A 26,977-nucleotide genomic window follows, 5' to 3' on the forward strand; every position below is an offset into this window, starting at 1 on the left:
AGCTAATCCTACCGCCGCCGCCGCGGATCCGGCCGCCGCAGCCGCGGATCGGGGACGGGCCGACGTGGGGCAGAAAGATCTGTTTTCCCTCTGTGCGCGCGTGTGTGTGCTGAGGTTGCAACATTTGCTGCAACGTCTATGCTTCAGTGGATTCATTGGGATCATGCGTAGATCCAACGGACGTGGATCTCTGCATCCGATGGTCTGGGCTGGACCGGCCGAACCGTTGCGCCGGTCCGCCGGCGCAGATCGCTGCCCTTTTTTTATGCAATCGTTCATATACACGCGCGTACACTCACCTCTATAAACGCAAACACGTACATTCTACCCTTATGAGCACCTTCGAGTGACTGAGCCGACATATCATCTTGAGAATTATGAAGTCATCGTAGCCGCCTCGTTACCGACAAAACCGTCTCGTTCCCGTGAATATGCATCGACAGATATTTTGAAATAAATTAAGAAATAAATGTGAACATCAGGATTTGAACCCTCGTAGGTTCAGATATCACTGCCCCTCTAACCATCTAATCACGGGTTGGTTTGTAATTGGCTCTGAGTTTGCTAGTATTAATTCGTACTCACGACTCCTAGTTAACTAGTTAGAGTGCTCCACATTGTTTTCCTTGTCCCTAGCGGCTTGAACCCTAGCCGCTGCCAAGAAAGGCCAACTTCCAGCGCCATCCTTCGGCGGCTCCCCTCCGCCGATGACCTCGGTCGCCGGTGGTGAGGGGGGTCGTCGGGTCCACGCCATGTGGATCATTTTTAGTTTTTGTAGTCCAGGTTTTTAGACTGTTCATCGCCTTGGCTTCGGCGGTGACATGGCGGCGCTGAATAAAAAAAAATCAGATCTTTCCCTAACGAGGCCATCGGTTCTATGATTGGGGATGAACTTAGAATACAGTCTGTTTAAGCAAGGATGGCGTGGCGGCGGCGACATCCTCGTGGTGTACCTATGTCCTCGGGTTCCGTCGTTGCGACGGTGTTTGCTCTAGCATCGGCGCGCAGCTTGGGAGGTAGTCCAGTAGCGGATGCAAATTATGGTCTGCATTGACGATATCTAGAAGACAGAATGTGTGTTGGGTTTGTTGTTCGTGGATGGCAGGTATGGTTTCCTCCTTCGGTGTTTTAGTCGTGGTTGAGTGCCAAATCTTGAGTTCAATGACGTGTCCGGGGTGTTTCCCTACTTTGATTCGCTCAACGGTAAGAGCTTCACTTTTTGTGCGTCACCTTGAAGGCCCAAAAAGTTGCATATCAGTGATGGATCCGCGTCAAGCTCGGGTGAGGAAGTGATCTGTCATTCTTTTCTACGATGTCTGTTGTGGTGGTGCCGAAGGGAGGTGACGGAAGTTGGTATCAAACTCAGAGATGTTTTGCTATCTTTTAAATTTTGTCATGTCGTCCTTTACGTGACTTATACTTTGATCTTTGTGATACGAAGGAGACACATATTACCATGCAAAAAAGTACAATAACGGGCTTAGGCTCTTTCTAGTGCTTCACCGTATACAGAAATATGATGTGGCGACACAAAAAAAAAAAAAGAGAATACTATGGTGACCCATAAGGTTGGTCACAATGAGAAGTATCATATAATAGTATCATGTGTAATACTAATTCCATAATGCATGGTATTATAAATTATTATCATAGTAGTCTCATTTATTATCATGTAAGAGACATACTAATACATCATTTAATATGATACTCAATTCTTTTTTTTCTTATTTAATTGTGTATCATATAACTTAAAATGCCTAGTTGGCATGCATGATACTACCTATGATACGTTTATTGTAATCAACCAAAAAACGACGCTAAACACATGAATCTATATAAAATGGCTATCAACCAATGTATGAATGAAGTAACTTAATAGTAAAATAATCGAATGAGGGAAGCTCTAACAACATCGTATGGGTGTTTAACGAAACACTAAACCACCTCGTCTAAACGCCTTGCATTGTATAAGGGCTTATAGCTCGCTTACATGACCCTTTTACTTATGTGGACGAGAGAAATAAAAAAAAATAAGGACAATGAATTCTCATGCAAGAGTCTAGCTATATGTGTATTTCTAAACACATACTCCCTCCATTTCAAAATATAAGACATTTTAGGGATTTCACTAAAAGACTACATACGGAGCAAAATGAGTGAATCTATACTTTAAAATATGTCGATGTACATCCGTATGTAGTTTATAGTACAATCTCTAAAATGTCTTATATTTAGGAACGGAGGGAGTATATTTAATGTAATATTTTTCAAATTAACTTTTGTATATAAATGATGGCTATATATGACTTGACAGTCTATATGCAGTTGACTATACTATTAATCATGCTCTGAAAAAAAATGCATCACTGGATTGTGACTCCTGCACAAAGAGTACATGCAGACGGAGCGGCCATGGTGCCGTAGAGAATACCCGCTTCATATCCATTCCATCATCGGCAAGGTGAAGAAGCCAAAGATGGACCTCGATCAGGGCGAATCTGCCGGTCATCGACGACGGGGAAGGAAGGATCGGGCACAAGTTCACGCCACGTTGCCACCGCTTGCAGGCTGTGGAGCAACGGAAGAGGGCCGTTCAGCCAAGTGTCTTGCGTCGAGTTTAGAACTTAACAAACATTTCGTTAAGTTTAATATGTGCTCTGTCAAGTTTCCTTGAAACTTGGTATTAATGGAGATTCTAACAGTGCAAAAATCTCTCGACAGCGGCGAGTTCCACGGTGGTGGGAGCCGCAATTTATTCCATGTCTCCGTATAGTAGGATACGGGGGGCGTTGGTTGGGTTCTGATTAGACCGACAGAATTTTTGTTAAAAAGACCACTAGCCGAATGTTATTGTCAAAAAAGACCACATGCGTTATGAAATGCGAGAAAAGACCCTCATTTTTTATGGCGACAGGCGCGTCAGGTGACGCGTGGCACCTGCCGCCACGGGCCGAGGCGGCTGGGCCCCGCCGCCACCCGGCGAGGCGGCCGGCCGGGCAGGTGGCACCTGCCGCCAGCACTCCAGGCGGCCGGCGGGATGCTGTGCATGGCAGCATGCATGTACGAGAGCACAGCCAGCCAGCTCTTGAGGCATGCATGTACGAGAGCATGGGCAGCCTGCCGCCTGGAGTGGTGGCGGCAGGTGCCACATGCCCGGCCGGCCGCCTCGCCGGGTGGCTGCGGGGCCCAGCCGCCTCGGCCCGTGGCGGCAGGTGTCACGCGTCACCTGGCGCACCTGCCGTAATGAAAAATGGGGGTCTTTTCTCGCATTTCATATCGCATGTGGTCTTTTTTCACAATAACATTCGGCTAGTGGTCTTTTTTGACAAAAATTCTAGACCAGCATACGAACGTGCAGCGTATTGTTCATTCTTTTGTTTGATGAAAATACCATAGGTTGGGGAATAAGTATGTGGTTGGATGATTAAAAAGACGATGATATCTTCAGCTTATTAGGTTTCAAGTCTTGATGTTTGCATTCTTTTGAATTTATTAAAAGATTTCTTGTGATGTGAAGGACGGTGATATCTTTAGCCCCATTAGGGTTCAGGTCTTGTTGTTCGCATTGTTCCGAATTTGTGTTAAGATTTTCTGTGATGTGCGTTCAATGAAGAGGGATGTTTTCATCGATTACGAGATGTTTATAATGATTTTGTTAATTTTAAAATGATGTATGTTAGCTCACTTTATCGGAAGATGCTCGTAAAAATAAGACGTGAGTTTATGACTGTTTTCGTTTATACTTTATCCTGTGTTCAGAAAATATTACCGAAGCTTGCTTGCATGCATGCACATATATACGATAGATGGACAGATCGTCGACGTTGATCGATCAAGTTTACATCAGCAGCAGAAGGGCAAGCAAGCAGGCGGCGAGGGCGAGCAGCGGCACCGGGGCGGCGGCGGGCGAGCCGGAGCTGTCTTCGGCCTGTTCGTCGTTCTGCGTCCGCGACGGCGCGAAGGGGGCGACGTAGATCTTGAGCTTCTGGCCCTCCTCGCAGTGCTTGCCGACGCCGCAGAAGAAGTATCGCGGGCCGGCGGGCGGGACGAGCTCGATGATGGTGGGTCCGTTCTGGTACCGGTTGGTGATGTTGCGCATGCTGCACCCGTCGAACAGGTCCCGGCTCGGCACCTCCACGATGTTGTACACCCCGCTCCGGTACAGGAACACTGCGCGCATGCATGCGACGGCAGGCGTCAAGGATCGATCGATACGATGGCGCCCGCCGGAGCCGGAGAAGAAGGGGGGAAGATATAGGAATTGACGATGGACTCACTGAGCTTGTCGCCGACGCTGATGTTCCGGGTGCGGGCCCAGTCCCCGTAGTAGGTCCGGTTGGGGGCCATCCGCCAGCCCTTGCCGGCGCCGACGATGTGGTAGATGCCCGCCGACGAGCAGGCGACGAGGGACGCCACGACGGCCGCGAGGAGCAGCAGCGAGAGGCAGCCCTTGCTCCTCTCCATTTATTCAACGAGGTCGATCCGCCGGCCGGCCTGATCTTGGTTTCTCGATCGACGATTCGACTCTGTTCGTACGCACGTCGCCCTTCCTTTTCGTCACCTTGGGCGCGCGTCGTCCTCCCTTTTCCTCAGCTTGGGCGTACGTGTGTGGAAGGGAAAAGATTGACATGGTGGCAACTAGCCAGAGGAGATCTAGCTAGCCCCCATGCATGTGATCGATGGAGCAGGACTTGAGGGAGTCCATGGACGACCTTGCCTATTTTTTGCTCTGGGTTTGGTTCCTGCCTCTCGCTAGCTCTTCCCTAATATTGGCAAGCGTGTGATGGTCGCCGGTGAGTTTGCAGCCAACGTACGGATCGCCCCCGATCATAGTGCATTTGTACGCCGTGCGTGCTTGTGCGGTCGACTCTCTGGCTGGCCACACAATTAGTTCAACTGTAAACAACACGAATTCGTACGACCACTGCTTGCTTGTGCGTGCATGATCATCACGCATGCGCCATCTCATGACATGACCGTGCACATATGTAGCTGCTGGATCAGGGAAAGTGGAGACGACAACACATGATAACTCTGAATTGATGGTGTTTTTCGAGTACCCTGTCTCGAGCCGGGATGAAAATTCTGTGTCTGACCCTAGTTGGTTACCTAGTTGAATCATTTGCTGTACACCCCAGGCCTGGGGGACGGGTCCTCGCGATGGAAGACTTTGTCGACTGTAGCGTTCTTGCTATTGTTTTAACATTGTACTCCCTCCGTTTTTAAATATAGGTTTTTTTAAGATATTACTATAAACTATATATGAGTGTATATAGACGTTGCTTCGTATGTACGTAGTTTTTAATGAAATCTCTAGAAAGACTAGTACTTAGGAATAGAGGGATTAGATTATTGTAGCGCTGAAGCGGTGTCGTGGCGACAGAAAACTTTGTTGATTGTAGCATTGTTGGTATTGTTTAACACCGTAGATTATTGTAGCATTGAAGCAGGTCCGAGGCCCGGTGCTAGTGTGCCTCCGCCCTTGCTTGGCATTATAAATGCAATAATTAGACAGCCGAGGAGAGGAGCTTTGCAACTTTTTTGTTGTATTGTTGCTACGGATCAGTCAAATGATTTCTTAGAGAAATCATCCGCCTGGTCAGCCGTTTACTTAGGAGAATATGGCCCAACCGATTAGAGCAACTCAGCACCTCACGTCGTCCTTCTCTCTTCTCGTCTTGCATCCACAAGCCCCCCGACGCTGCTACGACACCAACTTCTTCTCAATAACGATGACGATTGCATACCCCTGTTACACCGACGACTGCAGCACTGACGCCCTGATGTCGGCGAGCGCAAGCAACTACCAAAGCCGCCGGCAACGGCTGCATCGCAGCACCTGGAGCCATCGGGGCTGCTCCGTGGCAACATCGAGCACCCGCCGCCGCGCGAAAGCTTCATTGCGTGTCGGTGAGCTTCAATGTCCCCCGATGCTTCATTGTCACTCCGACGACGCTTCACTGTAGCTCCGACGGTGCTTCATTGCAACATGGGCGGAGCTTCAACGACCTTCTGCGCTTCACTATAGCTCCGACGGTGCTTCATTGCAACGTGGACGGAGCTTCGGCGACCCCGTGCGCTTCACTGTAGCTCCGACGGCGCTTCATTGCAACATGGGCGGAGCTTCAACGACCTTCTGCGCCTCACTATAGCTCGGACGGTGCTTCATTGCAACGTGGGCGGAGCTTCGACGACCCCGTGCGCTTCACTGTAGCTCCAGTGGTGCTTCATTGCAACGTCGGCGGAGCTTCAACGACTTCCCGCGCTTCACTGTAGCTCCGACGGTGTTTCATTGCAACGTGGGCGGAGCTTCGACGACCCCGTGCGCTTCACTGTAGCTCCAGTGGTGCTTCATTGCAACGTGGGCGGAGCTTCGACGACCCTGCATGCTTCACTGCTGCAGCTCCGGCAGCCCCTCCGTGATGCTTCATCGCAATGCCGGTGAGCCCTTTCTGCTTCACTGGCTGCTGCAGTCCCGCCGGCATCGCAATACTGGTGACCTGACGGCATCACGCCCCAGCCGGCATGCAGCAAGGTAGATGCTACAACAGCAACTTGCCAGGCGCCCCCTCCGCAACGTCCGCCATGCTCTGCAGCACCTCATCTACGAGATGCCAGCTGCTGCAGCCCTGTTGACATCGCAGCATCGGTGACCTGACGGCATCGCGCCTCATCCGGCATGTAGCAAGGTGGATGCTGCAATGAAGCTTTCTAGCTAGGCGCCCCCTCCTCACCGTCCTTTGATGATCTGCAGCACCGGCCGGCGGTGCCTCAGCTGCGAGATGCCAGCTGATGTAGCCCCGCCGCCATCACAGCACCGGTGACCTTGACTGCGTCACGTTCCATCCGGCAGCTCGCAGAGTCCCTGTAACATGAAGCGTTGGCAATCAGTGGTGGTTGGCCGGGCCTGGGAGTACAAGCTAGACAATGGCGAAGTTGATTTAGAAAGAAAGAGAAAGGAAGCGAGAGCTAGAGAAGGGGATCGAGCGTGTGAAGCTGACGGGATTGCTTCACCCAAGAAGATAAGGAAGCAAGAGGTAAGCGGTGCGGCGGTCTCTCTTAACACCTGGCGCAAGGCAGAGGCAACTTAACTAGATGAAAAATCAATCGGTTGAAAAGAAGTCTTTTCCCTTCTTTTTTTTCTTTTGTGTGTGGCTCGAATGTGGTGTTGAACCATCCAGAAAAACAACCGACCGTATCTTGGTCAAGCACAGAGCCAAGTGTAAGGTTGCTGGCAGAATTACAAAACCCAGGTTGAAGTGATTTATTTTAATTACATTATGTGCGGTAGGACCACAGAATATTTCAGTCAAAGATACCCATTTCCATATTTGTGGTGTGACAACAGCAATCAATGCCAATGTCAATCCAACTTTTCCAAACCCATCGAACATAGCGAAGAAGGTTCTCACTTTGCGGGTGAGCACTGAGCAGGAGGCAGTGGGAATGACAGATCAACAAGTTGACATTTTTCCCTGTAGTAGACACTTTTCACGGGAACTCTTTGCGAAAGAAACTGATAAACGTATACGTGTGGCACAAACAAATGGTAACTTTGAACGTTTTTAATGACATGGGGATGACAACTTTCGTTGTCAAGCATGGCTGCTTCATGTTTGGATAGCATTTTTTTTTTCGAATGGTAACTTTAGCTATAAAAAATGACAGACCCAAAGTGTTCTGTGTCACACGTGTGACATTTATCAGTTATGAAATTGTAGTCTTCACCTTTTTTGGTGAAGAACTTTTTTCTTTGTTGTGATACTTTCCTTGCGGAATAACTTTCGATCTATCCATCTTCAATCATATCAATACAACAAATATTAAAAATAATAAAAATGACGAGGATCAAAAATTGCAATCTCATTTCCTCGAGAAAGAATCACAATCTCCCAAAAATCAACAAAGACCTTAAGAAATGTGGAAGGTTTCTACTAGTATAGGTGATACGGTGAATCGAAATGTTACATACTGTAGCCACATTCAAACCATTCAAAAAAAAAAAAACTCGTTCTATTGCACACGGCCGGCCGGCCGCCTTGTATGTACCTACGTACGTACACCAAACCGATGTACATACATACGATCCAATTGCGCCGTGTCTTAGAATATAAAAAATAAAAATAAAATACATCGATCCAAGCCCAGATCGAGGGCTATTGTACTCGTGTGCGACAAAAAATACATATACTGGGTAAAATACATACATACGTACGTACGTGCATGCATACATGTTCCCTATAGCTTCTTCTTGGCGGCGTCCACAAGCGCCGCGGGGTCCACCTGCAGCGTCGACGCCTGCGCCGGGTCCGCCTGCTGCAGCGCCGACGCCTGCGCCGGGTCAACCTGCGGCGTCGACGACCCCAGCTGTGTTGACGACGCCGGCGGCAGCGCCGCTGCGGCGGGCGTCTCCGGGGCCGCGACGGCGGCGGCGGGGGCGCCCGAGACGTTGACAGCGGCGGCGGGGGCACCCGAGACGTTGACGGCGACCTTCTGGCCGCCCTCGCAGTGCTTGCCGACGCCGCAGAAGTAGTAGCGCGGGCCGGGCGTGTCGAGCTTGACGATGGTGGGGCCGAGCTGGTACCGCATGGTGACGTTGTCCATGCTACACGCGTCGAACAGCTCCTTGGTCGGCACCTGCACGATGTCGTACACCCCGCTCCGGTACAGGAACACTGCACCCACACCGGCGGCCACGCGCGTCAACAACGTCCGGCTAGCCGGCCGGCGGCTAGGCAATCGAGGAGAACAATGAACCGCGTACGTAGCTAGCTAGCAGACTTACTGAGCTTGTCGCCGACGTGGATGTCCCTGGTGCGGGCCCAGTCGGCGTAGTAGGTCTGGTTGGGGGCGATGCGCCACCCCTTGCCGGCGCCGACGATGTGGAAGATGCCGGCCGACGGGCCGGCGAGGGACGCCACGACGGCCGCGAGGAGCAGGAAGGAGAGGTGGGCCTTGCTCGCCATCGCTCTCGACGGCTCTTCCTTCCTTGGTTGATGATCCGGTTGATTCAGCTGCTGCTTCTTCCTCCTCTGGTATGTGGGTCAGGAAGAAGAACCCTTTCCTTCCCCTGCGTGGAGGAAAAAGATTGCAATGGTGGTGGGGAGGTGGTGGCTAGCTAGGAGGCCTTGTGGGGAAGCTAGAGACACTTGAATCAATCCATGGGTACGTAGATGCCTATTTTTGTTACTGGTTCCTGTCACTCTTCTCTAATATTGGCAAGTGTTTATGCATAGCTTTTGTACCAACAGGGAAAAAATTGGGTGTACCATGTGCTTGTGCTATGTTTGGATAAAGGCTCTGAGGAGACAGCAGGTCTAATTGACCTGTAATTTGTGGCATGATGATGTTATTTGTCTCTTCTTCCTGTGAAGAGTGTTTCTTGTTGCTTTTATTTTCATTTACTGCTAAGTTGGTGCACAATTTTGCTTTCAAAGGGCAATTGATGTTGAAATTAGAGATGGACCTTAGGTCCATAAGACAAATTTCAGGAAAAATCTTCAAGGGCCCATGTAGGTGGTGGCATGACAAGGTGATGGGAAGTTTAGTCCCACCCCGCTAGTGGAGGAGAAGTTGGACCCTTTTATAAGGGTCTCTCTTCCACATGCTATTGGAGAGTGAGAAGAGAAGGTGCCCTCGTGCATTCCTCCACCGCCGCCCGCCTCGTCCCGACGCGACGCGGGTTGCGAGAATGAGCCGAGCTCATACCTACGCGCTTATTTTTGCCGGTCAGGAACGGAGAATACGTAACGGACACGGCACGATCCGAGACGTCGGATCGTGGGCTGTTACCGACTCGGGCGTGGGTTCGGCCCACGTCTCTCCACCCACCCGCCTTTATAAGCAGGCTATCGCCTACCCTAGCCGTCACGACAATCAAATCACATCTGCCTCACGCGTTTGTTCCTTGACTGCTGCTGCCGCCGGCGACTCCGTCCCGTTTACCGCGTACACGGTCGACGGGAGAGCAGGCCTCCGAAACCTCGCCTCTCCGGTTCCTGTACGGGAGAGGGGCGATTAGGTTTTTGGGGAGCGATCACGCGACTGCTCGCCTCCGTTCGTCTACTTCGTCTACGTCCGCGTCGCCCTCGTCGTCGCCATGTCTTCACCAAGCGAAGCTGACCGTCTCGTCCGCGAGAAGGCCGAAGCCGAGAAGAAGGCGGGAGAGGATACTGCCGCCGCCACCGCTGCTGCTACGGCCAATTGGCCGATCGGAGGGTATGATATGTTTATCTCTCTCCTGTTTTTGTCTGCACTAGTAGTACTGCCTATATGCGTAGATGTTTCTGCTATATGCGTAGTACTTGCTAGTATACTCCGTGATCAGTATGTCATGAACCTAGTCAATGCCATGTTAGTAATTTTTCATGGATTAATCTATTCAGAAAATTGCCTATTTACTCAACAATCCAAAAACCTAATGTGTGTAGGAATTTTTCGAGTAATGGTTTTGCTGCTGCACTGAAACCGGATAAGTTTACCGGTACCTTTTTCAAGCGTTGGCAAACGAGAACCACCTTATGGCTCACGGCTATGAAGGTGTTCTGGGTAGCCGGTGTCACTCCTACGGAAACTATCACTCCTGAATAGGAGAAGATGTTTAAGGAGGCCACGGTTCTATTCCTTGGAGCAGTCATTAGCGTGATCGGAGATAAGCTGGTTGATGCATATTTACATATGCATGTTGCCAAGGACTTGTGGGAGGCGCTCGAATCTAAATTCGGGGCCACCGATGCTGGGAGTGAGATGTATGTTATGGAGCAGTTCCACGATTACAAGATGGTTGACAACCGTTCTGTATTGGAACAGGATCATGAGATAATATGCATAGCTAAGGAACTTGAGGTTCTTAAGTGCAATTTGCCGGGCAAGTTTGTCGCGGGTTGTATAATTGCTAAGCTTCCTAATTCCTGGAGGAACTTTGCTACTACTCTGAAACATCAGAGGCATGAGTTCTCAGTAAAGGACATCATCGGCCATCTGAGTGTTGAGCAGAACTCGAGAGCAAAGGACTCCAATGGAAAAGCGGTGGAAAGCTCTTCTGCTGCCAATATGGTACATCAGAGGAACCTCAATTCCCACAAGCCCAAGGGAAAGAATTCTGTCCAACAGAATACCGACTTCAAGAAGAAGGGAAAGAAGCCCTTCAAGAAGAATAAGAAGGGAGATGGCTGCTATACTTGTGGTTCAGAGGAACATTGGGCGAACAAATGCCCAAACAAGTACAAGAAGCCGGCGCAGGACTCCAAGTCTGCCAATATGATTGTGGGCAACAATGAAAGTGGTGCATCTGGGTACGGTAACTTACTTACTGTATTTACAGTTTGTCAGTCCACCGATTGGTGGGTGGACACGGGTGCAAATATTCATGTGTGTGCTCACTTATCATTGTTCTCTTCTTATCAGGCCACCGGTCGCGAGTCCGTATTGATGGGGAATGGCGCGAGTGCTTCTGTTCTTGGTGTTGGCACGGTCGATCTGAAGTTTACTTCGGGAAGGATCGTGCAGCTGAAGAACGTGCAGCATGTCCCCGCCATCAAGAAGAATCTCGTTAGTGGCTCCCTTCTATGTAGAGAAGGGTTTAAGTTGGTATTCGAGTCTAATAAAGTAGTAGTTACGAAATATGGACTTTTCGTTGGAAAAGGTTATGAATGCGGAGGTCTGTTCCGCCTTTCTCTTGCAGATTTTTGTAATAAAGTCGTGAACAATATTCATTCGAGTGTTAATGAATCTGAAGTTTGGCATTCACGTCTTTGTCACATAAGTTTCGGTGTTATGTCGCGGCTAGCAAAACTGAATTTAATCCCAACTTTCACTTTAGCCAAAGGTTCTAAGTGTCATTCGTGTGTGCAAGCAAAGCAACCTCGCAAGCCTCACAAGGCTGCAGAGGAGAGACACTTGGCACCATTAGAACTCATACATTCTGATCTTTATGAGATGAATGGTGTGTTCACTAAAGGTGGAAAGAAATACTTCATGACATTGATAGATGATTCCACTAGATTTTGCTATGTGTATCTGTTAAATACTAAAGATGGGGCTCTACACTACTTTAAAATCTATAAGGCAGAAGTTGAGAATCAACTTGAAAAGAAAATTAAACGAGTACGGTCTGATCGTGGTGGAGAGTACTTCTCAAACGAATTTGATTCATTTTGTGTGGAACACGGCATTATTCATGAGAGGACGCCTCCCTATTCACCCCAGTCAAACGGGGTTGCCGAGCGGAAAAACCATACTCTAACTGATTTGGTTAACGCCATGTTAGATACATCGGGTTTATCCAAGGCATGGTGGGGGAGGCTATATTGACCGTGTGTCAAGTCCTGAATAAAGTTCCTACAAAAGATAATGAGGTCACTCCCTACGAGGAGTGGTCGAAGAGAAGGACGACGCTCTCGTACTTACGTACTTGGGGCTGCTTGGCGAAAGTCAATGTACCGAGCCCCAAGAAGCGTAAGCTTGGACCAAAGACTGTGGACTGCGTTAATTTGGGATACGCTAAGAATAGCGTAGGCTATAGATTTCTAGTAGTGAAATCTGAGGTACCTGACGTGAAGGTCGGTACAATAATGGAGTCGAGGGATGCTACATTCTTTGAGGATATATTTCCCATGAGAGATATGCAAAGCACTTCTAGGCAGGAATCTGAGATAACTCCTGAGCCTGCCATTCCTATGGAATACTATGAACAAACACATGATGAAAATCCTGAGGAGGATGATGAGGAAGCCCGTGGTAGGGGCAAGAGACAAAGGACTGCAAAGACCTTTGGTGATGATTTCTTCGTATACCTCGTGGATGATAATCCCACTTCTATTTCAGAAGCGTATGCTTCTCCAGATGTTGATTACTGGAAAGCTGCGGTACGTAGCGAGATGGATTCCATCATGGCTAACGGGACATGGGAAATCACTGATCGTCCCTATGGTTGCAAACCATTGGGATGCAAGTGGGTGTTCAAAAAGAAGCTTAGGCCCGATGGTACGATTGAAAAAGACAAGGCTAGGCTTGTGGCCAAGGGCTATGCCCAGAAAGAAGAAGAAGATTTCTTCGATACTTATTCACCTGTGGCTAGACTGACCACCATTCGAGTACTACTCTCATTGGCGGCTTCTCATGGTCTTCTCGTTCATCAAATGGACGTTACGACGGCTTTCCTGAATGGAGAGCTAAATGAGGAAATCTATATGCAACAGCCAGATGGCTTTGTGATAGAAGGTCAGGAAGGAAAGGTGTGTAAGTTGCTGAAATCTTTATATGGTCTGAGACAAGCACCTAAGCAATGGCATGGCGAAGTTTAATACAACTCTGACATCTGTTGGCTTCGTTGTTAATGAAGCTGACAAATGTGTATACTATCGCCATGGTGGGGGCGAAGGAGTTATATTGTGCTTGTATGTTGATGACATACTGATATTTGGAACCAACCTCAAAGTAATTGAGGAGGTCAAGTCTTTTGTGTCTCAAAACTTTGAGATGAAGGACCTTGGGGTGGCTGATGTTATCTTGAACATCAAGCTGTTGAGAGATGATGAGGGTGGGATTACACTTCTGCAATCCCACTATGTTGAGAAGATTTTGAGTCGCTTTGGATATTCAGACTGCAAAATTTCTCAAACACCATATGATCCTAGTGTGCTTATTCGAAAGTTTAAAGGCACAACTATAGATCAATTGAGATTCTCTCAAATTATCGGTTCGCTTATGTACCTAGCTAGCGCAACAAGGCCTGACATCGCGTTTGTTGTGAGCAAACTTAGCCGGTTTGTTGCAAATCCGGGCGATGTTCATTGGCGTGCTGTTGAAAGAATTATGCGCTACTTGAAAGGTACTGTCAACCACGGGCTTCACTATACGGGATTCCCGTCGGTACTTGAAGGGTATAGTGACGCGAATTGGATCTCTGATGCTGATGAGATGAAGGCCACCACTGGGTATATGTTTACTCTTGGGGGTGGTGCTGTTTCCTGGAAGTCTTGCAAGCAAACGATCTTAACGAGATCGACAATGGAAGCAGAATTAACAGCATTAGACACATCTGGTGTCGAAGCAGAATTTCTTCGAGATCTTTTGATGGACTTACGTGTGGTTGAGAAGCCGGTTCTGGCTATCCTTATGAACTGCGATAATCAGACGGTTATTGTCAAAGTGAAGAGTTCAAAGGACAATATGAAGTCCAACAAACATATAAGAATGAGATTGAAGTCTGTCAGACATTTGAGAAACTCCGGAGTGATAGCGTTGGATTACATCCAAAAGGCTAAGAATCTGGCAGATCCCTTTACTAAAGGGCTATCACGTGTTGTGATAGATAGTGCATCGAGGGAGATGGGTATGAGACCCACATGAGTTGCCATGGTAGTAACCCAACCTATATGATCGAAGATACCGTGAAGTAGGACCTGGGAAAACAAGCCAGTGGTGAACTGAGGAGAGTAACTTTACTAACCCACTCCGTTGGAGATGCAATACTCTCGGATACTGTATGATAGGATGACTAATGTCTTAATGTGTTCTAAGGCTTATATAGCAAGATGTTGTCCTACAGCGCGATCTTTGGAGGAACACACCTATATGAGCTTGACTGCTGGTCACAGTCTATGAGATTTGGGTGATCTCTAGTAAACTCATGAATAGGCCATGAGTGTGACTAATATGCTCCACCCGAGGGGTCACCTTCGGCAGCCTAGTACTAGTAAGACTTGTGGTCAAGCTCCTTTATGCCAAACTGACAATTCAAGGCATAGTCCATTGTTCAGTTGTAAAGGAGTGTAGCTGCTTGCTCTAGGTGAAGCTCAACCTTAACAGGTCTTCACTGAAATGCTGGTATATTAAAACAGTGATTGGAACGAGGGAAAACGATGTGCCCTTGAGATCTGGTGGGGGATTATTGAAATTAGAGATGGGCCTTAGGCCCATAAGACAAATTTCAGGAAAAATCTCCAAGAGTCCATGTAGGTGGTGGCATGACAAGGTGGTGGGAAGTTTAGTCCCACCCCGCTAGTGGAGGAGAAGTTGGACCCCTTTATAAGGGTCTCTCTTCCACATGCTATTGGAGAGTGAGAAGAGAAGGTGCCCTCGCGCACTCCTCCTCCGCCGCTCGCCTCGCCACGCCTCGTCACGACGCGTCGCGGGTTGCGGGAATGAGCCGAGCCGAGCTCATACCTACGCGCTTATTTTTGCCGGTCAGGAACGGAGAATACGTAACGGACACGGCACGATCCAAGACGTCGGATCGTGGGTTGTTACCGACTCGGACGTGGGTTCGGCCCACGTCTCTCCACCCAGCCGCCTTTATAAGCAGGCTATCGCCGACCCCTAGCCGTCACAAGAATCAGATCACATCTGCCTCACGCGTTTGTTCCTTGACTGCTGCTGCAGCCGGCGACTCCGTCCCGTTTACCGCGTACACGGTCGACGGGAGAGCAGGCCTCCGAAACCTCGCCTCTCCGGTTCTTGTACGGGAGAGGGGCGATTAGGTTTTTGGGGAGCGATCACGCGACTGCTCTGTTGGGGAACGTCACATGGGAAACAAAAAATTTCCTACGCGCACGAAGACCTATCATGGTGATGTCCATCTACGACAGGGAATATTCGATCTACGTACCCTTGTAGATCGCACAGCAGAAGCGTTAAGAAACGCGGTTGATGTAGTGGAACGTCCTCACGTCCCTCGATCCGCCCCGCGAACCGTCCCGCGATCAGTCCCATGATCTAGTGCCGAACGGACGGCACCTCCGCGTTCAGCACACGTACAGCTCGACGATGATCTCGGCCTTCTTGATCCAGCAATAGAGACGGAGAGGTAGATGAGTTCTCCGGCAGCGTGACGGTGCTCCGGAGGTTGGTGGTGATCTAATCTCAGCAGGGCTCCGCCCGAGCTCCGCAGAAACGCGATCTAGAGGTAAATCGTGAAGATATGTGGTCGGGCTGCCGTGGCAAAGTTATCTCAAATCAGCCCTAAAACCTCCGTATATATAGGGGGAAGAGGGGGAGCCTTGCCTTGGGGTCCAAGGACCCCCAAGGGGTTCGGCTGAGCCAAGGGGGGGAATCCTCCCCTTCCAAACCGAATCCAATTAGGTTTGGAAGGAGGAGTCCTTCCCCCTTTTCCCACCTCCTCTTTTTTTTCTCTTTGATTTTCTTCCTATGACGCATAGGGCCTTCTTGGGCTGTCCCACCAGCCCACTAAGGGCTGGTGCGCCACCCCCAAGGCCTATGGGCTTCCCTGGGGTGGGTTGCCCCCCCCCCCCCCCGATGAACACCCGGAACCCATTCGTCATTCCCGGTACATTCCCGGTAACTCCAAAAACCTTCTGGTAATCAAATGAGGTCATCCTATATATCAATCTTCGTTTCCGGACCATTCCAGAAACCCTCATGACGTTCGTGATCTCATCCGGGACTCCGAACAACATTCGGTAACCAACCATATAACTCAAATACGCATAAAACAATGTCGAACCTTAAGTGTGCAGACCCTGCGGATTCGAGAACTATGTAGACATGACCCGAGTGACTCCTCGGTCAATATCCAATAGCGGGACCTGGATGCCCATATTGGATCCTATATATTCTACGAAGATCTTATCGTTTGAACCTCAGTGCTAAGGATTCATATAATCTCATATGTCATTCCCTTTGTCCTTCGGTATGTTACTTGCCCGAGATTCGATCGTCAGTATCCGCATACCTATTTCAATCTCGTTTACCGGGTCTCTTTACTCGTTCCGTAATACAAGATCCCGCAACTTACACTAAGTCACATTGCTTGCAAGGCTTGTGTGTGGTGTTGTATTACCGAGTGGGCCCCGAGATACCTCTCCGTCACACGGAGTGACAAATCCCAGTCTCGATCCATACTAACTCAACGAACACCTTCGGATATACCTGTAGAGCATCTTTATAGTCACCCAGTTACGTTGCGACGTTTGATACTCACAAAGCATTCCTACGGTGTCAGTGAGTTATATGATCTCATGGTCATAGGAACAAATACTTGACACGCAAAAAACAGTAGCAACAAAATGACACGATCAATATGCTACGTCTATTAGTTTGGGTCTAGTCCATCACGTGATTCTCCTAATGACGTGATCCAGTTATCAAGCAACAACACCTTGTTCATAATCAGAAGACCCTGACTATCTTTGATCAACTGGCTAGCCAACTATAGGCTTGCTAGGGACAGTGTTTTGTCTATGTATCCACACATGTATATAAGTCTTCATTCAATACAATTATAGCATGGATAATAAACGATTATCTTGATACAGGAATTATAATAATAACTATATTTATTATTGCCTCTAGGGCATAATTCCAACATGCTCGCCTCCGTCCGTCTGCTTCATCTACGTCCGCGTCGCCCTCGTCATCGCCATGTCTTCACCAAGCGAAGCTGACCGTCTCGTCCGCGAGAAGGCCGAAGCCGAGAAGAAGGCGGCAGAGGATACTGCCGCCGCCACCGCTGCTGCTACGGCCAATTGGCCGATCGAAGGGTATGATATGTTTATCTCTCTCCTGTTTCTGTCTGCACTAGTAGTATTGCCTATATGCGTAGATGTTTCTGCTATATGCGTAGTACTTGCTAGTATACTCCATGATCAGTATGTCATGAACCTAGTCAATGCCATGTTAGTAATTATTTCATGGATTAATCTATTCGGAAAATTGCCTATTTACTCAACAATTGATGGAAGAAAAATTGAGGATGAAGAATGGGGCGACGCACTGTACTAGTATTCAGTGGGAGAACAGGGTTCTTGGGTGTCGTTTGTTCGGAGAGGTCTTAAGTGGGTTGTCGGCGGTGAATTTAGAATCGATTGCTCGAAGAGAAGTGAGGATGAGGAGTGAGGATGAGGGGTCTTAAGTGGGTTGTCAGCGGTGAATTCAGAGTCAGGTTGCTTGAAGAGAAGTGAAGATGGTGTTGTAAGCAACCTCGACGGCATGCTCTCCTCAAAGGTGTGTGGGTCTTGCGGTAGTCAGGTCGGCCCAGGCATGCTGTAACGGGTTTTGCTCTAAGGGTACTTGAACTGAACCTCAGTTTTCTCCAGCAACAAAAGTATCGCCTTCTCAGTTCATAAGTCAAATTTGATTTCAGAAATGATTGCAGCATGCGTCGTCTGACAATGACAGCATTATGCTACTCCGCAGATAAAACTGGTGAACCGTATGGTTCAGAAAGAAATGTGAATATATTTGGACTCAAATGCAACCAGGTGAACCGTATGGTTCAGAAAGAAATGTGAATATATTTGGACTCAAATGCAACCGGGATGAAGTTAGAAGAGCTTATTGTTGCGTTATAAGATTTGATTATCATCAAAGAAAATCATGATATCTATGATAGAAATAGGTCTTTCGTTGGTCGTGGAAGACAGAAATATATGAATTACATAATTATCAACAACAACCAACACTCATACATAGACTATTGCATTGCCCGGCCCAAATTATTCAAAAAAAAACTCCGACACAAAAATTTCTGGAGCCGGCGGAGCACTTTGTTATATACAGTAAATCATATATATTGCTCTATTCAAATGAGGGGACTACAAAAAAAATAGGCATAGACATACACTCTTTGCATCACTCACACATCAGGATGCATGATTAACCCCTTCAAACAACAATGTCACCTTCCGCAGTTTTGCTCTGTGACCATCATACTAGACTGTTAGTCGTTGCACATCAAAACTGCGCCAATTCCCGTGAGATGCGGACGGATCGGGTAAACATGGCATGTAAGGCTCTAGCTCAAAAGTAGATACACGGCTCTTGAAGCCCCTAAATTTGTACAGAAACCTAAGCCCTAGGCCCTCGTTGAGATGTTGACTCGTACTATGTCAAAGCATCTTACAAAGTATACCTTTCAGAGTAGCAAAGGCATTTCACTCCCTCCAGTTGCACACCTCACTGGGAGTTTCAACCGAACATCAACGGTCGGAGTTGTAGGTTGCTTCAACTGCACTAGGTTGCTTCAACTGCACAAGAGTGTTTCCACCACTTCGTTGGCCAGGATTGATATGTGTTGACGCTTGATTGTTCGTTGGCAAGGCAGAATGCTCGAGGAAACATATGGTCACCGAAGAAACATGGCAACCACGGCCATTCAGATATCTCATCCTGTAACTTGCTCAACAGATCATTCAAACAAGCTCAAGGACTTTGATGCTTCCACTAGAGTTGGCAGCCACCACCATATTCGACCTTCCTCTCCAGCAAACGCTCGACACAAACTGCTGATTATCATCGTTCGTCTCTTGTCCGGTTATTGGGTCAATTGAACCAAACTTGTGAGAAGTTATTGGCATGGGAAAGCTTTTATAGTAAGAATATACCTGCAAACCAACAAGTAGTGAGTTCTTCCACTGAAATCTTTATTAATAGCACACTTCAATTCAACCGCCAGATATGTAAAGTTGTGAAATGAGTTCCAAATTTAAATTGTTCGTTGTTGATAGTTCCTAGATAGCATGAGCTTTTCCAGGTTAAACCATCAAGGTGCATGAGAGCTTTCACAACAATTGAAAACTACATTGTCCTCACAGCATCAATTTGCATAACAATGGCTGCTCCAAAGAAGTGTTTCCACCCACGAGAACTCAATATGCTTAACAGTGCCCCAATTAAACAAAGTGCAGTGCCAGCATGACAAGGCAAATATATGCATTAAAATTTAAACATAATACTCACTTCGTTATTTTCAGAACCACATGTTATGTATCCATCGTGAACAGATAAGCCTACAAAATTCTGCATGAGAAAATGAGGTTGATTACACACCAATTCCAAAAATGGTTACCAAAAGGAAGAAAGCAATAATTCAGTAAACCTTTTATACCTTCTCATTGGTATGACCACTCAGTGTCAGACTGCAAGCATTAGTAGACAATCCATTAGGATTAGTCCGGTTGAGATCCCATATCTTCAAGGTGTTGTCCGTTGATGCAGATATAAGTGTTTCTGCATCCAAGAATCTTACATAGCTGACAGCTTTCCCATGTCCAGAAATGGTGCACCAGGGGATCCTTGTATGCCTCAGATCATAACAGTATGTCTTGTAATCAGCTGAGCCAAAGGCTAACATACGAGAGGAGTATGGCGAGAACTGTACACAGCATACGTTGGCCACATTTCTGATTGTATCAATGGAATTTTTCTGGTAAAAGCAACAGACATAACTTTCATTAGAGAAAATGGTATCAGGAACATGAAAAAGTATTAATGGAATATGGGAAAGAGTAAATCAAAAAAGCAAGACCAATGTTTGTAACTGAAGGCATGGTGACTGTTGCTTCTTAGCAATGGACAAAAGAACAGAAGTTAATTACAAAAAAAAAAATATCGCACTCGTCCGGATTGGTGTTCAAAGTTAATTTGCCTGGTTCTTCTGAAAGGCAGGGCCATCAAGAGGAGGGGGGGGGGCTGAATGAGCCTTGGATCAGGCATAGCTAGCCCAACTTGCATTTCTGAGCTTTTAGCCAGCCCAGCAAGGTATTTGTGGTAGCAACAAGGCCAATCCACATAGGAACAACTTAAGAGTATTACTCTCTCCGTCTCACAATATAAGACGTTTTTGCAAGCTCTTTTAGCTTGCAAAAACATCTTATTCTGGGACGGAGAGAGTATATTTCTTCATTTGCAACCCTTTTTTATGTGGTATATACTTAACTCCAGAATTGCTAAAAGTAAAAGTATGAGTAACATAGCAGAAAGTTTGAAATAGACTGTAATTAAGACTATCATTTGAAATTAGAGTAGGACAAATTGTGTAGTTAAGTAACATGCCTGGTTAATATTCCAAACTTTCACACAACAATCATCACTCCCACTTGCCAATTTAGTTGGATCCACCTCTGAGAAACTCACAGACCAAGCTCTTTTCCGATGTTCTGTAAACTGTGTGAAACCTTGGCCAGTGCTTGCATCCCATAGCTGCATTTCAAGGTGAAAATTAAACCAGGGGCGGAAGAAAAATAATAATGTGGTGCATTTCCAGGTAAGCATGCAAAAGAAGCATCAACCACCACACTACCCAAATAAACAAATGAACAATGACAACTGTGGGAAAATATTAGCAGTTCAAGGTGCTCTTATACCTGAACGTGCACAAAGTGTTCAATGTTGATGCAAAACTAATATCCCTAATTTATCCAGGACGTGAATGTAGATACAACTGGAGTGTTTAAGTATGAATAGATTATCCATGCTTTCTAAACAGCTGAAGGTTTTCAGGTGAAACTCAACAGGGAAATGATGCTTATCCTCAAACAGCAATCGCTTTACTGTTTCAGGGTGAAGCTCACTGATTCAACCTCAAGGTATTTAGATTCAATAACAGAATTGTTTGTGCTCCTCCCAATTCATAACCATAATGCTAGCAAAGGAACATACCCAAACATAAAATATGGGCATGGCAGAAAACAAATTGGCTTGCCCCAAAAACAAAACTACTATGAGGATATGGTGCCCAAATCAATAGAATATTACATATCAATCGGCACTATGCTAAATCCAGATGTACACAGTTGGTACTTAAATAATAACAAAACATCAGGTTGTCAAAAATATGCATATAAACCTCAATGAACCAAATAAATGATGCCACTACAACAAAGCTAGGGAAAAGAATTGCAACAAATGAAGGAAATATGCCAACTTGATCATAGCAGATAAGTTATACTTACAGATAAGGAAAAAAACATGCGGTGAGTATCTTGGGAAACATATAATGGCACAGCACATCCATTAGACACGTACCTGAACAGTGCCATCATAGTCTGTTGATGCCAAGTAGTTCTTTATATAGTTGTTCCAACAGACACAACTAAGCTTGGACTTGCTAGGCATCTCTACTATAGGATAATGAATATCAACACGATCATTTAAAAGAGCATCGAATTCGAATATTTTGATTTTCTTTGAAACCCCAGCAGCAGCAAAATATTCCTCGTCGCGGTCAAAGCTCAACGAACAGATCACATTTGGAGAGTTAAGTATATCAGCATTCTTCAAAATCCCTCGTACTTCAAACCTACTATGCCGGGCATATTTGCATAGGCCATCAAAAAAGCATCCAAGGCGGTCTGTTGGCACAGCCATAGCATCGTCGTCACTGTGGTTAAAGTTTTCACGAACCCTCAAAGCATCATTATCGGAACGCTTAATTACATTAGTCTCGGATGTGTCAATGGTGGACCTCGTGGAGTAATATGCATTTTCAAGCTGCTGCAAATTCTTCATCACCCTCTCCTCATATATGTCTGACCTGCCTGATGGTGGTAGCAAACCTGACAACGATGCCCCTCTCAGGGCATTCGATGAAGTACCTGGCACATCATTAGAACTTGCTGGTACATCCATGTCCTCTAAACTGAAACCCATCCTCAGCGAGTGTCTTCTCTCAGCCTCTACAATATCAGTCTGCAAGCTCGAAAGATCTGCTGATAACTTGGCAGCCTGCGTCTCCTTTTCTTCTTTCAGTTGAGACAGAAAATTCAGTAACAAACCAGACTCTGTGTCCTCCTCACTGATAGCAGCCGGTGCCTTATCTAACAGCGACAAATCCCGACCCTCATTTATCAAGTCACATCCTAGAATGTCTCTGAAAAAAAGAAAAAATATATTGTTAGGTATAAATTGACGTGGAACTATTTTCCCCAGTTTGCAGGTGGCAAAGACTTGTCATCTTACACACAAAAGGAATTACTCCTAATTTTTTGCGTGCAATTTACAGATAAAGGATTCTTGATATATCTGAATAACGTGTCTACATGTAGCAACAAATTAACATTAAAGAACCCTCAAAATCACTCTAATTATAAGAACAGATCTCTAGAAAATAGAGTTGGAGAAACAGCTGACCTACAGGTACATGTATGGGACCAGAAGCAAACAAAGGTAATGGAAGTGTCAGGGAATAATCAGTTCACATTACACATTTAAATAACCGTGTCCCGGGAGCTCTTCCTTTTAACTCAAATGTAACTTTAATCATTCATCAGAATAGAACTTAATGAACATTTGATTTTATCAAACTAACCGGTAAGATAATGCCTTTTGGAGCTGAGAAATTGAATATGCTCACCTTGCTTTTGGTCGAGAAAAAGGATCCGGATGCAATAGCCAAAGACAGAAGCCAGCCTCCTTGGGACTTTCTGAAAGAAAACTTGGAGGCAGGATCCGGTGGCGAAGATCTGACATTGCAGCACAATGCAGCTCCCATGTTTCACAACAGGAAAAGAGCTGGTAAAAAAAAACATGTTCAATACCTTAATCGTCTGAAGATAAAATCTGTAGAATTACATGTAAACAAGAAAAGCTACTGAACTCAAATGAGATTTCTAGTAAAAGGCGGATCCAGTTGTTTATGATGCATGTGTTAGCTCCTAGATGAATATGCTGTAACACCGACTGACTATATAAGGTGAGCAAGGCTAATAGGATAGTCATCTGCCTTTTCATACAACCTAAGATAAGCAGGTAATACCAAAATACCATGTCAAACAACAAGATTATTCCATGATCTCAGAGATAAATTGCACAACTCAGTTAGATTACACTAATATAGCAACAGATGCTTTCAGCAATCAGACTGCTGTTGAACAACATAAAATAGCAGGGCGGTTGGTTAGGTTTTTTATTAAGCAGGAAACACTGTGATATACAAGTGTGAAAATGTCAATATCTCGTAAGTAGATTGCATAATTAGAACCACATGACTTGGTAAGATTGATATAGTAAAACCGTCCACAAAATGACTTCTTGAGGTGCAAACAAATAGTATTCTCACAATGTGACTTCACTTCTATGAGCATTCAAAGTGCTTAGACTTTAGAGAATCCCTTACAAATCTATTTCAGGACATGTCATGAAGTAACTAACATACCTCAAATAAAAGAACCCCAAGGCTGTAGATGTTGGCGGGGAATGTGCCTTTCAATTGATTGAGCTCTTCCGGGCTTCTGTACCAGCTATCTTCTAGCATCCTCAATTCAAGTACTGATTCTTGGTTGCCATAACTAGGTAAACGTTGGCCATAAGATGCATTGCCGCCATAATAAGGTTCGCCAAACTTCTGTCCTAAAGCACCTAGATCAGCACCGTCACTTTGGTTGCCCACTTTGTGATCAGTCCAGAAGGGATGTATCGGTCGCCTGACGGCAACAGAACCTTGTTCACCAACCTTCCGATACTTCAGGATTGAATGTCCATTGCCATTACACTCTTGGTGCAAAGTTTTCTGATCGAAGCATCGTTTTCTGTTAAAAACATCATCTGCGGCCATATCCGGTTTGGCTGGGGTTGATAAATCTTGTTTAGTGTAAGAACCAGTATATCTTACTTGGTTTGGGGATGATATTATAAAATACGACGGGCGCAAATGCTGTAAGGTTACACCCTGTGCATGGGATTTGTCTACATGCTCAAGGATCTGCTTAAACAAATGCATTTTCTCAAACTTGCTCATCGCTTGGCATGCGGGCTTAATTAGTTCCCTCAGGCTCGTTCCCTCATACTGAGATTCAGAAACATTTCCACCACTGCTGAAAAGTGTACCATCCAATCTGGCCACAGAATCGTGCGTTGAGCTAGGAATCTTAGGGATCTTATCCATAGGGGTTCTAGGTCTTGCATTAGCTTGAACTTGGATCTCCTCGTGTGAACCTTGGTAGGTAACCCTTTTACCCTTCAATACGGGCTTAAAGGGGGAACCCTGAACCCCAGACAAAGGTGGCAAAGTCTTACTCCTCATCTGGTCGATAATTCTATTTGAGAAGCTACTCACTTTGGGACCATTCTCCCTTTCAGACCGCTGCTCATTTTGATTCGGCCGTGAAGACAGGATATGCTGCTCGCTTTGATTCGGCCGTGAAGACAGGATATGCTGCTCGCTTTGATTCGGACGTGAAGACAGGATATGCTGCTCGCTCTGATTCGGCCGTGAAGACAGGACATGCTGCTCGCTCTGATTCGGCCGTGAAGACAGGACATGCTGCTCGCTTTGGTTTGGCCGTGAAGACAAGACATGCTGCTCGTTCTGATTCGGCCGTGAAGACAGGACATGCTTCTCACTTTGGTCCGGCCGTGAAGACAGGACATGCTTCTCACTTTGGTCCGGCCGTGAAGACAGGACATGCTGCCCGTTGTGGTTCGGCCGTGAAGATGGGATATGCAGCTCACTTTGGTTCGGCCATGAAGACATGACATGCTGCTCACTTTGATTCTGCCGTGAAGGCAGGATATGTTGCTCACTCTGATTCGGCCGTGAAGACGGGATATGCAGCTCACTTTGATTCAGCCATGAAGACATGACATGCTGCTCACTCTGATTCTGCCGTGAAGGCAGGATATGTTGCTCACTCTGATTCGGCCGTGAAGACAAGATGTGTTGCTCGCTCTGATTCGGCCGTGGAGACAAGATGTGTTGCTCGCTCTGATTCGGCCGTGAAGACAAGATATGTTGCTCGCTCTGATTCGGCCGTGAAGACAAGATGTGCTGCTGCTGCTGATTACCAAATGACATATTGAATTCCGCATTACCATTTTCGCCGCGGCCAAATGGCATTTCCTTGGCAGAAGCATCAATGTTCTGAGACCCCATGCCGTTGCCAAGGCTGACCGCCAAATTCTCCCTGCCAACCAAATCACCATTCCTCATGTTTGCAATGTCGCCGCGGCTCACCGCCAAGGCTTCCCTGCTAGCGGCATCGGCGGTCCTCCACGCCATCCGCGTGAAGTTGCCCCACAGGCCCCGCATAACGGCAGGCCTCTCCCCACTGCTGCTAGTGCTCCCGCCGGCAGAGGCAGCAGGCTGCTGAGCCTCGGAGCTGATGCAGTTCCTGACGGTGAGCTCCTCCACCCTCTCGTCCTCCAGGCAGCGCTGCTGCTGCTGCTGCTGCTGCTGGGTGACGCTGTCGGGCCTGGACGACTCGGAGCGCGACATGCCGACGCTGGCCGGCTCCCCCGTGCCGGTGGCGGTGGCCATGGAGTTGAAGAAGGAGAAGTGCTCGGACCATTCGATTTCGCGGGCGTGCGGCAGCGGCGTGGCGGGCATCTCGACCGCCTCGCTGCCCGTGGGCAGCTGCTGCTGCTGGTCCTGCGGCAGCGGCTGCGCGGCCTGGCCGCCCTTAATCTGCACGTCCCCGGCCAACTCGGCCGCCCTCGCGCCTTCCATCCCCCGCCGCCCGAAACCTAGCCACGCGCTTGGGGTGAGATCACGGCCCACCGCAGCATCCGTCCTGGCCCCCTTGAACTCGCGTCGGCCGATTCAGTTGGCCGGAGCCACGCCGACACAGCCTGGGGCTCGCGTCGGCCGCCGCCAGAAACCCCGCCCGGGGAGGTGGGGCCACGGCCCCGGTCGGGTCACCTGCAGCGCAGAATCAGAGCAGGGTGGGTTAGGATTCGCCGGCCCAGGCAGCGGAACGCAGCCGCCCGCACCAAATCGCGGCCACCGGAACTGACCGCGGGTAGAGGGGGGAACGGGAGGCCGCCGCCGCCGCCGAACTGCGGGCGCGGGAAGGAAGGGGAGGAGTTTCCCGAAAGGGAAAGCGGCGTAGGTTGCCTGATTTCCGTGCCGGGCCGCGGGCGTGCGGGGGGGGAGAGGGACGGGTGGTGGTGGTGGTGGTGGTAGTACCTAAGGAAAGGGGGAGGGGGGGAAGGGGACGAGGAAGAAGAAGCGGTGGGGGGCTAAACAAATGGGAGGAAGGAAAGGAAAGGAAATCGCGTGCTTTGGGTTATCTTCCCACCCACTTGTTTGTGCCGCGTGCGCTCCGTTTGCATCTGCTTACGCTGCTGCCTTGGGGGTGCAACGCTGGCCTCTTGTTCGGGTTTAGAGTATACGGTGCGGGGGCACATCATTCGTGCGGCCAGATTCGTCTCCCGGCACCTCGCCTGTGTGGGGCAAAATTAATAAAAATGATCCCTGGGCGGAAAGAACTCACGTAGTGACCCCTCGGAGAAAATATGTCAC

General features: G+C 47.7%; 3 protein-coding genes across 3 annotated transcripts; all 3 read right to left on the reverse strand.

Moving 5' to 3' along the window:
- Window positions 1-3,775: 3,775 nt before the first annotated feature.
- LOC123420170 (cucumber peeling cupredoxin-like) lies at window positions 3,776-4,706 on the reverse strand. Its single transcript, XM_045107290.1, has 2 exons — window positions 4,278-4,706; window positions 3,776-4,170 (listed from the first exon to the last, which is right to left on the reverse strand). The coding sequence occupies exons 1-2, from the start codon at window positions 4,462-4,464 to the stop codon at window positions 3,839-3,841; spliced, it is 519 nt and encodes a 172-aa protein (XP_044963225.1). The 5' UTR covers window positions 4,465-4,706; the 3' UTR covers window positions 3,776-3,838.
- Window positions 4,707-8,081: 3,375 nt separating this feature from the next.
- Window positions 8,082-9,117, reverse strand: LOC123420186 (umecyanin-like). The gene is made up of 2 exons (XM_045107291.1): window positions 8,786-9,117; window positions 8,082-8,675 (listed from the first exon to the last, which is right to left on the reverse strand). Exons 1-2 carry the CDS (start codon window positions 8,964-8,966, stop codon window positions 8,239-8,241), a joined length of 618 nt encoding a protein of 205 aa, XP_044963226.1. The 5' UTR covers window positions 8,967-9,117; the 3' UTR covers window positions 8,082-8,238.
- Window positions 9,118-18,514: 9,397 nt separating this feature from the next.
- Window positions 18,515-26,663, reverse strand: LOC123451067 (protein SUPPRESSOR OF PHYA-105 1-like). Its single transcript, XM_045128083.1, has 8 exons — window positions 26,470-26,663; window positions 23,894-26,374; window positions 23,093-23,250; window positions 21,766-22,609; window positions 20,794-20,940; window positions 19,847-20,164; window positions 19,699-19,758; window positions 18,515-19,343 (listed from the first exon to the last, which is right to left on the reverse strand). Exons 2-8 carry the CDS (start codon window positions 26,180-26,182, stop codon window positions 19,152-19,154), a joined length of 4,008 nt encoding a protein of 1,335 aa, XP_044984018.1. The 5' UTR covers window positions 26,183-26,374; window positions 26,470-26,663; the 3' UTR covers window positions 18,515-19,151.
- Between the last annotated feature and the right edge of the window lie 314 nt (window positions 26,664-26,977).

The sequence above is a fragment of the Hordeum vulgare genome, chromosome 1H, assembly GCF_904849725.1.
Source record: "Hordeum vulgare subsp. vulgare chromosome 1H, MorexV3_pseudomolecules_assembly, whole genome shotgun sequence".
Taxonomy (NCBI): Eukaryota; Viridiplantae; Streptophyta; class Magnoliopsida; order Poales; family Poaceae; genus Hordeum; species Hordeum vulgare.

Excerpts from the sequence above, each read along its gene's own strand:
- LOC123451067 (XM_045128083.1), bottom strand. The coding sequence starts at position 26,182 with ATGGAAGGCGCGAGGGCGGCCGAGTTGGCCGGGGACGTGCAGATTAAG. Across the intron at positions 22,610-23,092 it reads TTTTCTCGACCAAAAGCAAG|AGACATTCTAGGATGTGACT; the intron begins GTGAGCATATTC and ends TCTTTTTTTCAG. Across the intron at positions 19,344-19,698 it reads GTGGTTCTGAAAATAACGAA|GTATATTCTTACTATAAAAG; the intron begins GTGAGTATTATG and ends GTTGGTTTGCAG.
- LOC123420186 (XM_045107291.1), bottom strand. The coding sequence starts at position 8,966 with ATGGCGAGCAAGGCCCACCTCTCCTTCCTGCTCCTCGCGGCCGTCGTG. Across the intron at positions 8,676-8,785 it reads CCACGTCGGCGACAAGCTCA|TGTTCCTGTACCGGAGCGGG; the intron begins GTAAGTCTGCTA and ends GTGTGGGTGCAG.
- LOC123420170 (XM_045107290.1), bottom strand. The coding sequence starts at position 4,464 with ATGGAGAGGAGCAAGGGCTGCCTCTCGCTGCTGCTCCTCGCGGCCGTC. Across the intron at positions 4,171-4,277 it reads CAGCGTCGGCGACAAGCTCA|TGTTCCTGTACCGGAGCGGG; the intron begins GTGAGTCCATCG and ends GCATGCGCGCAG.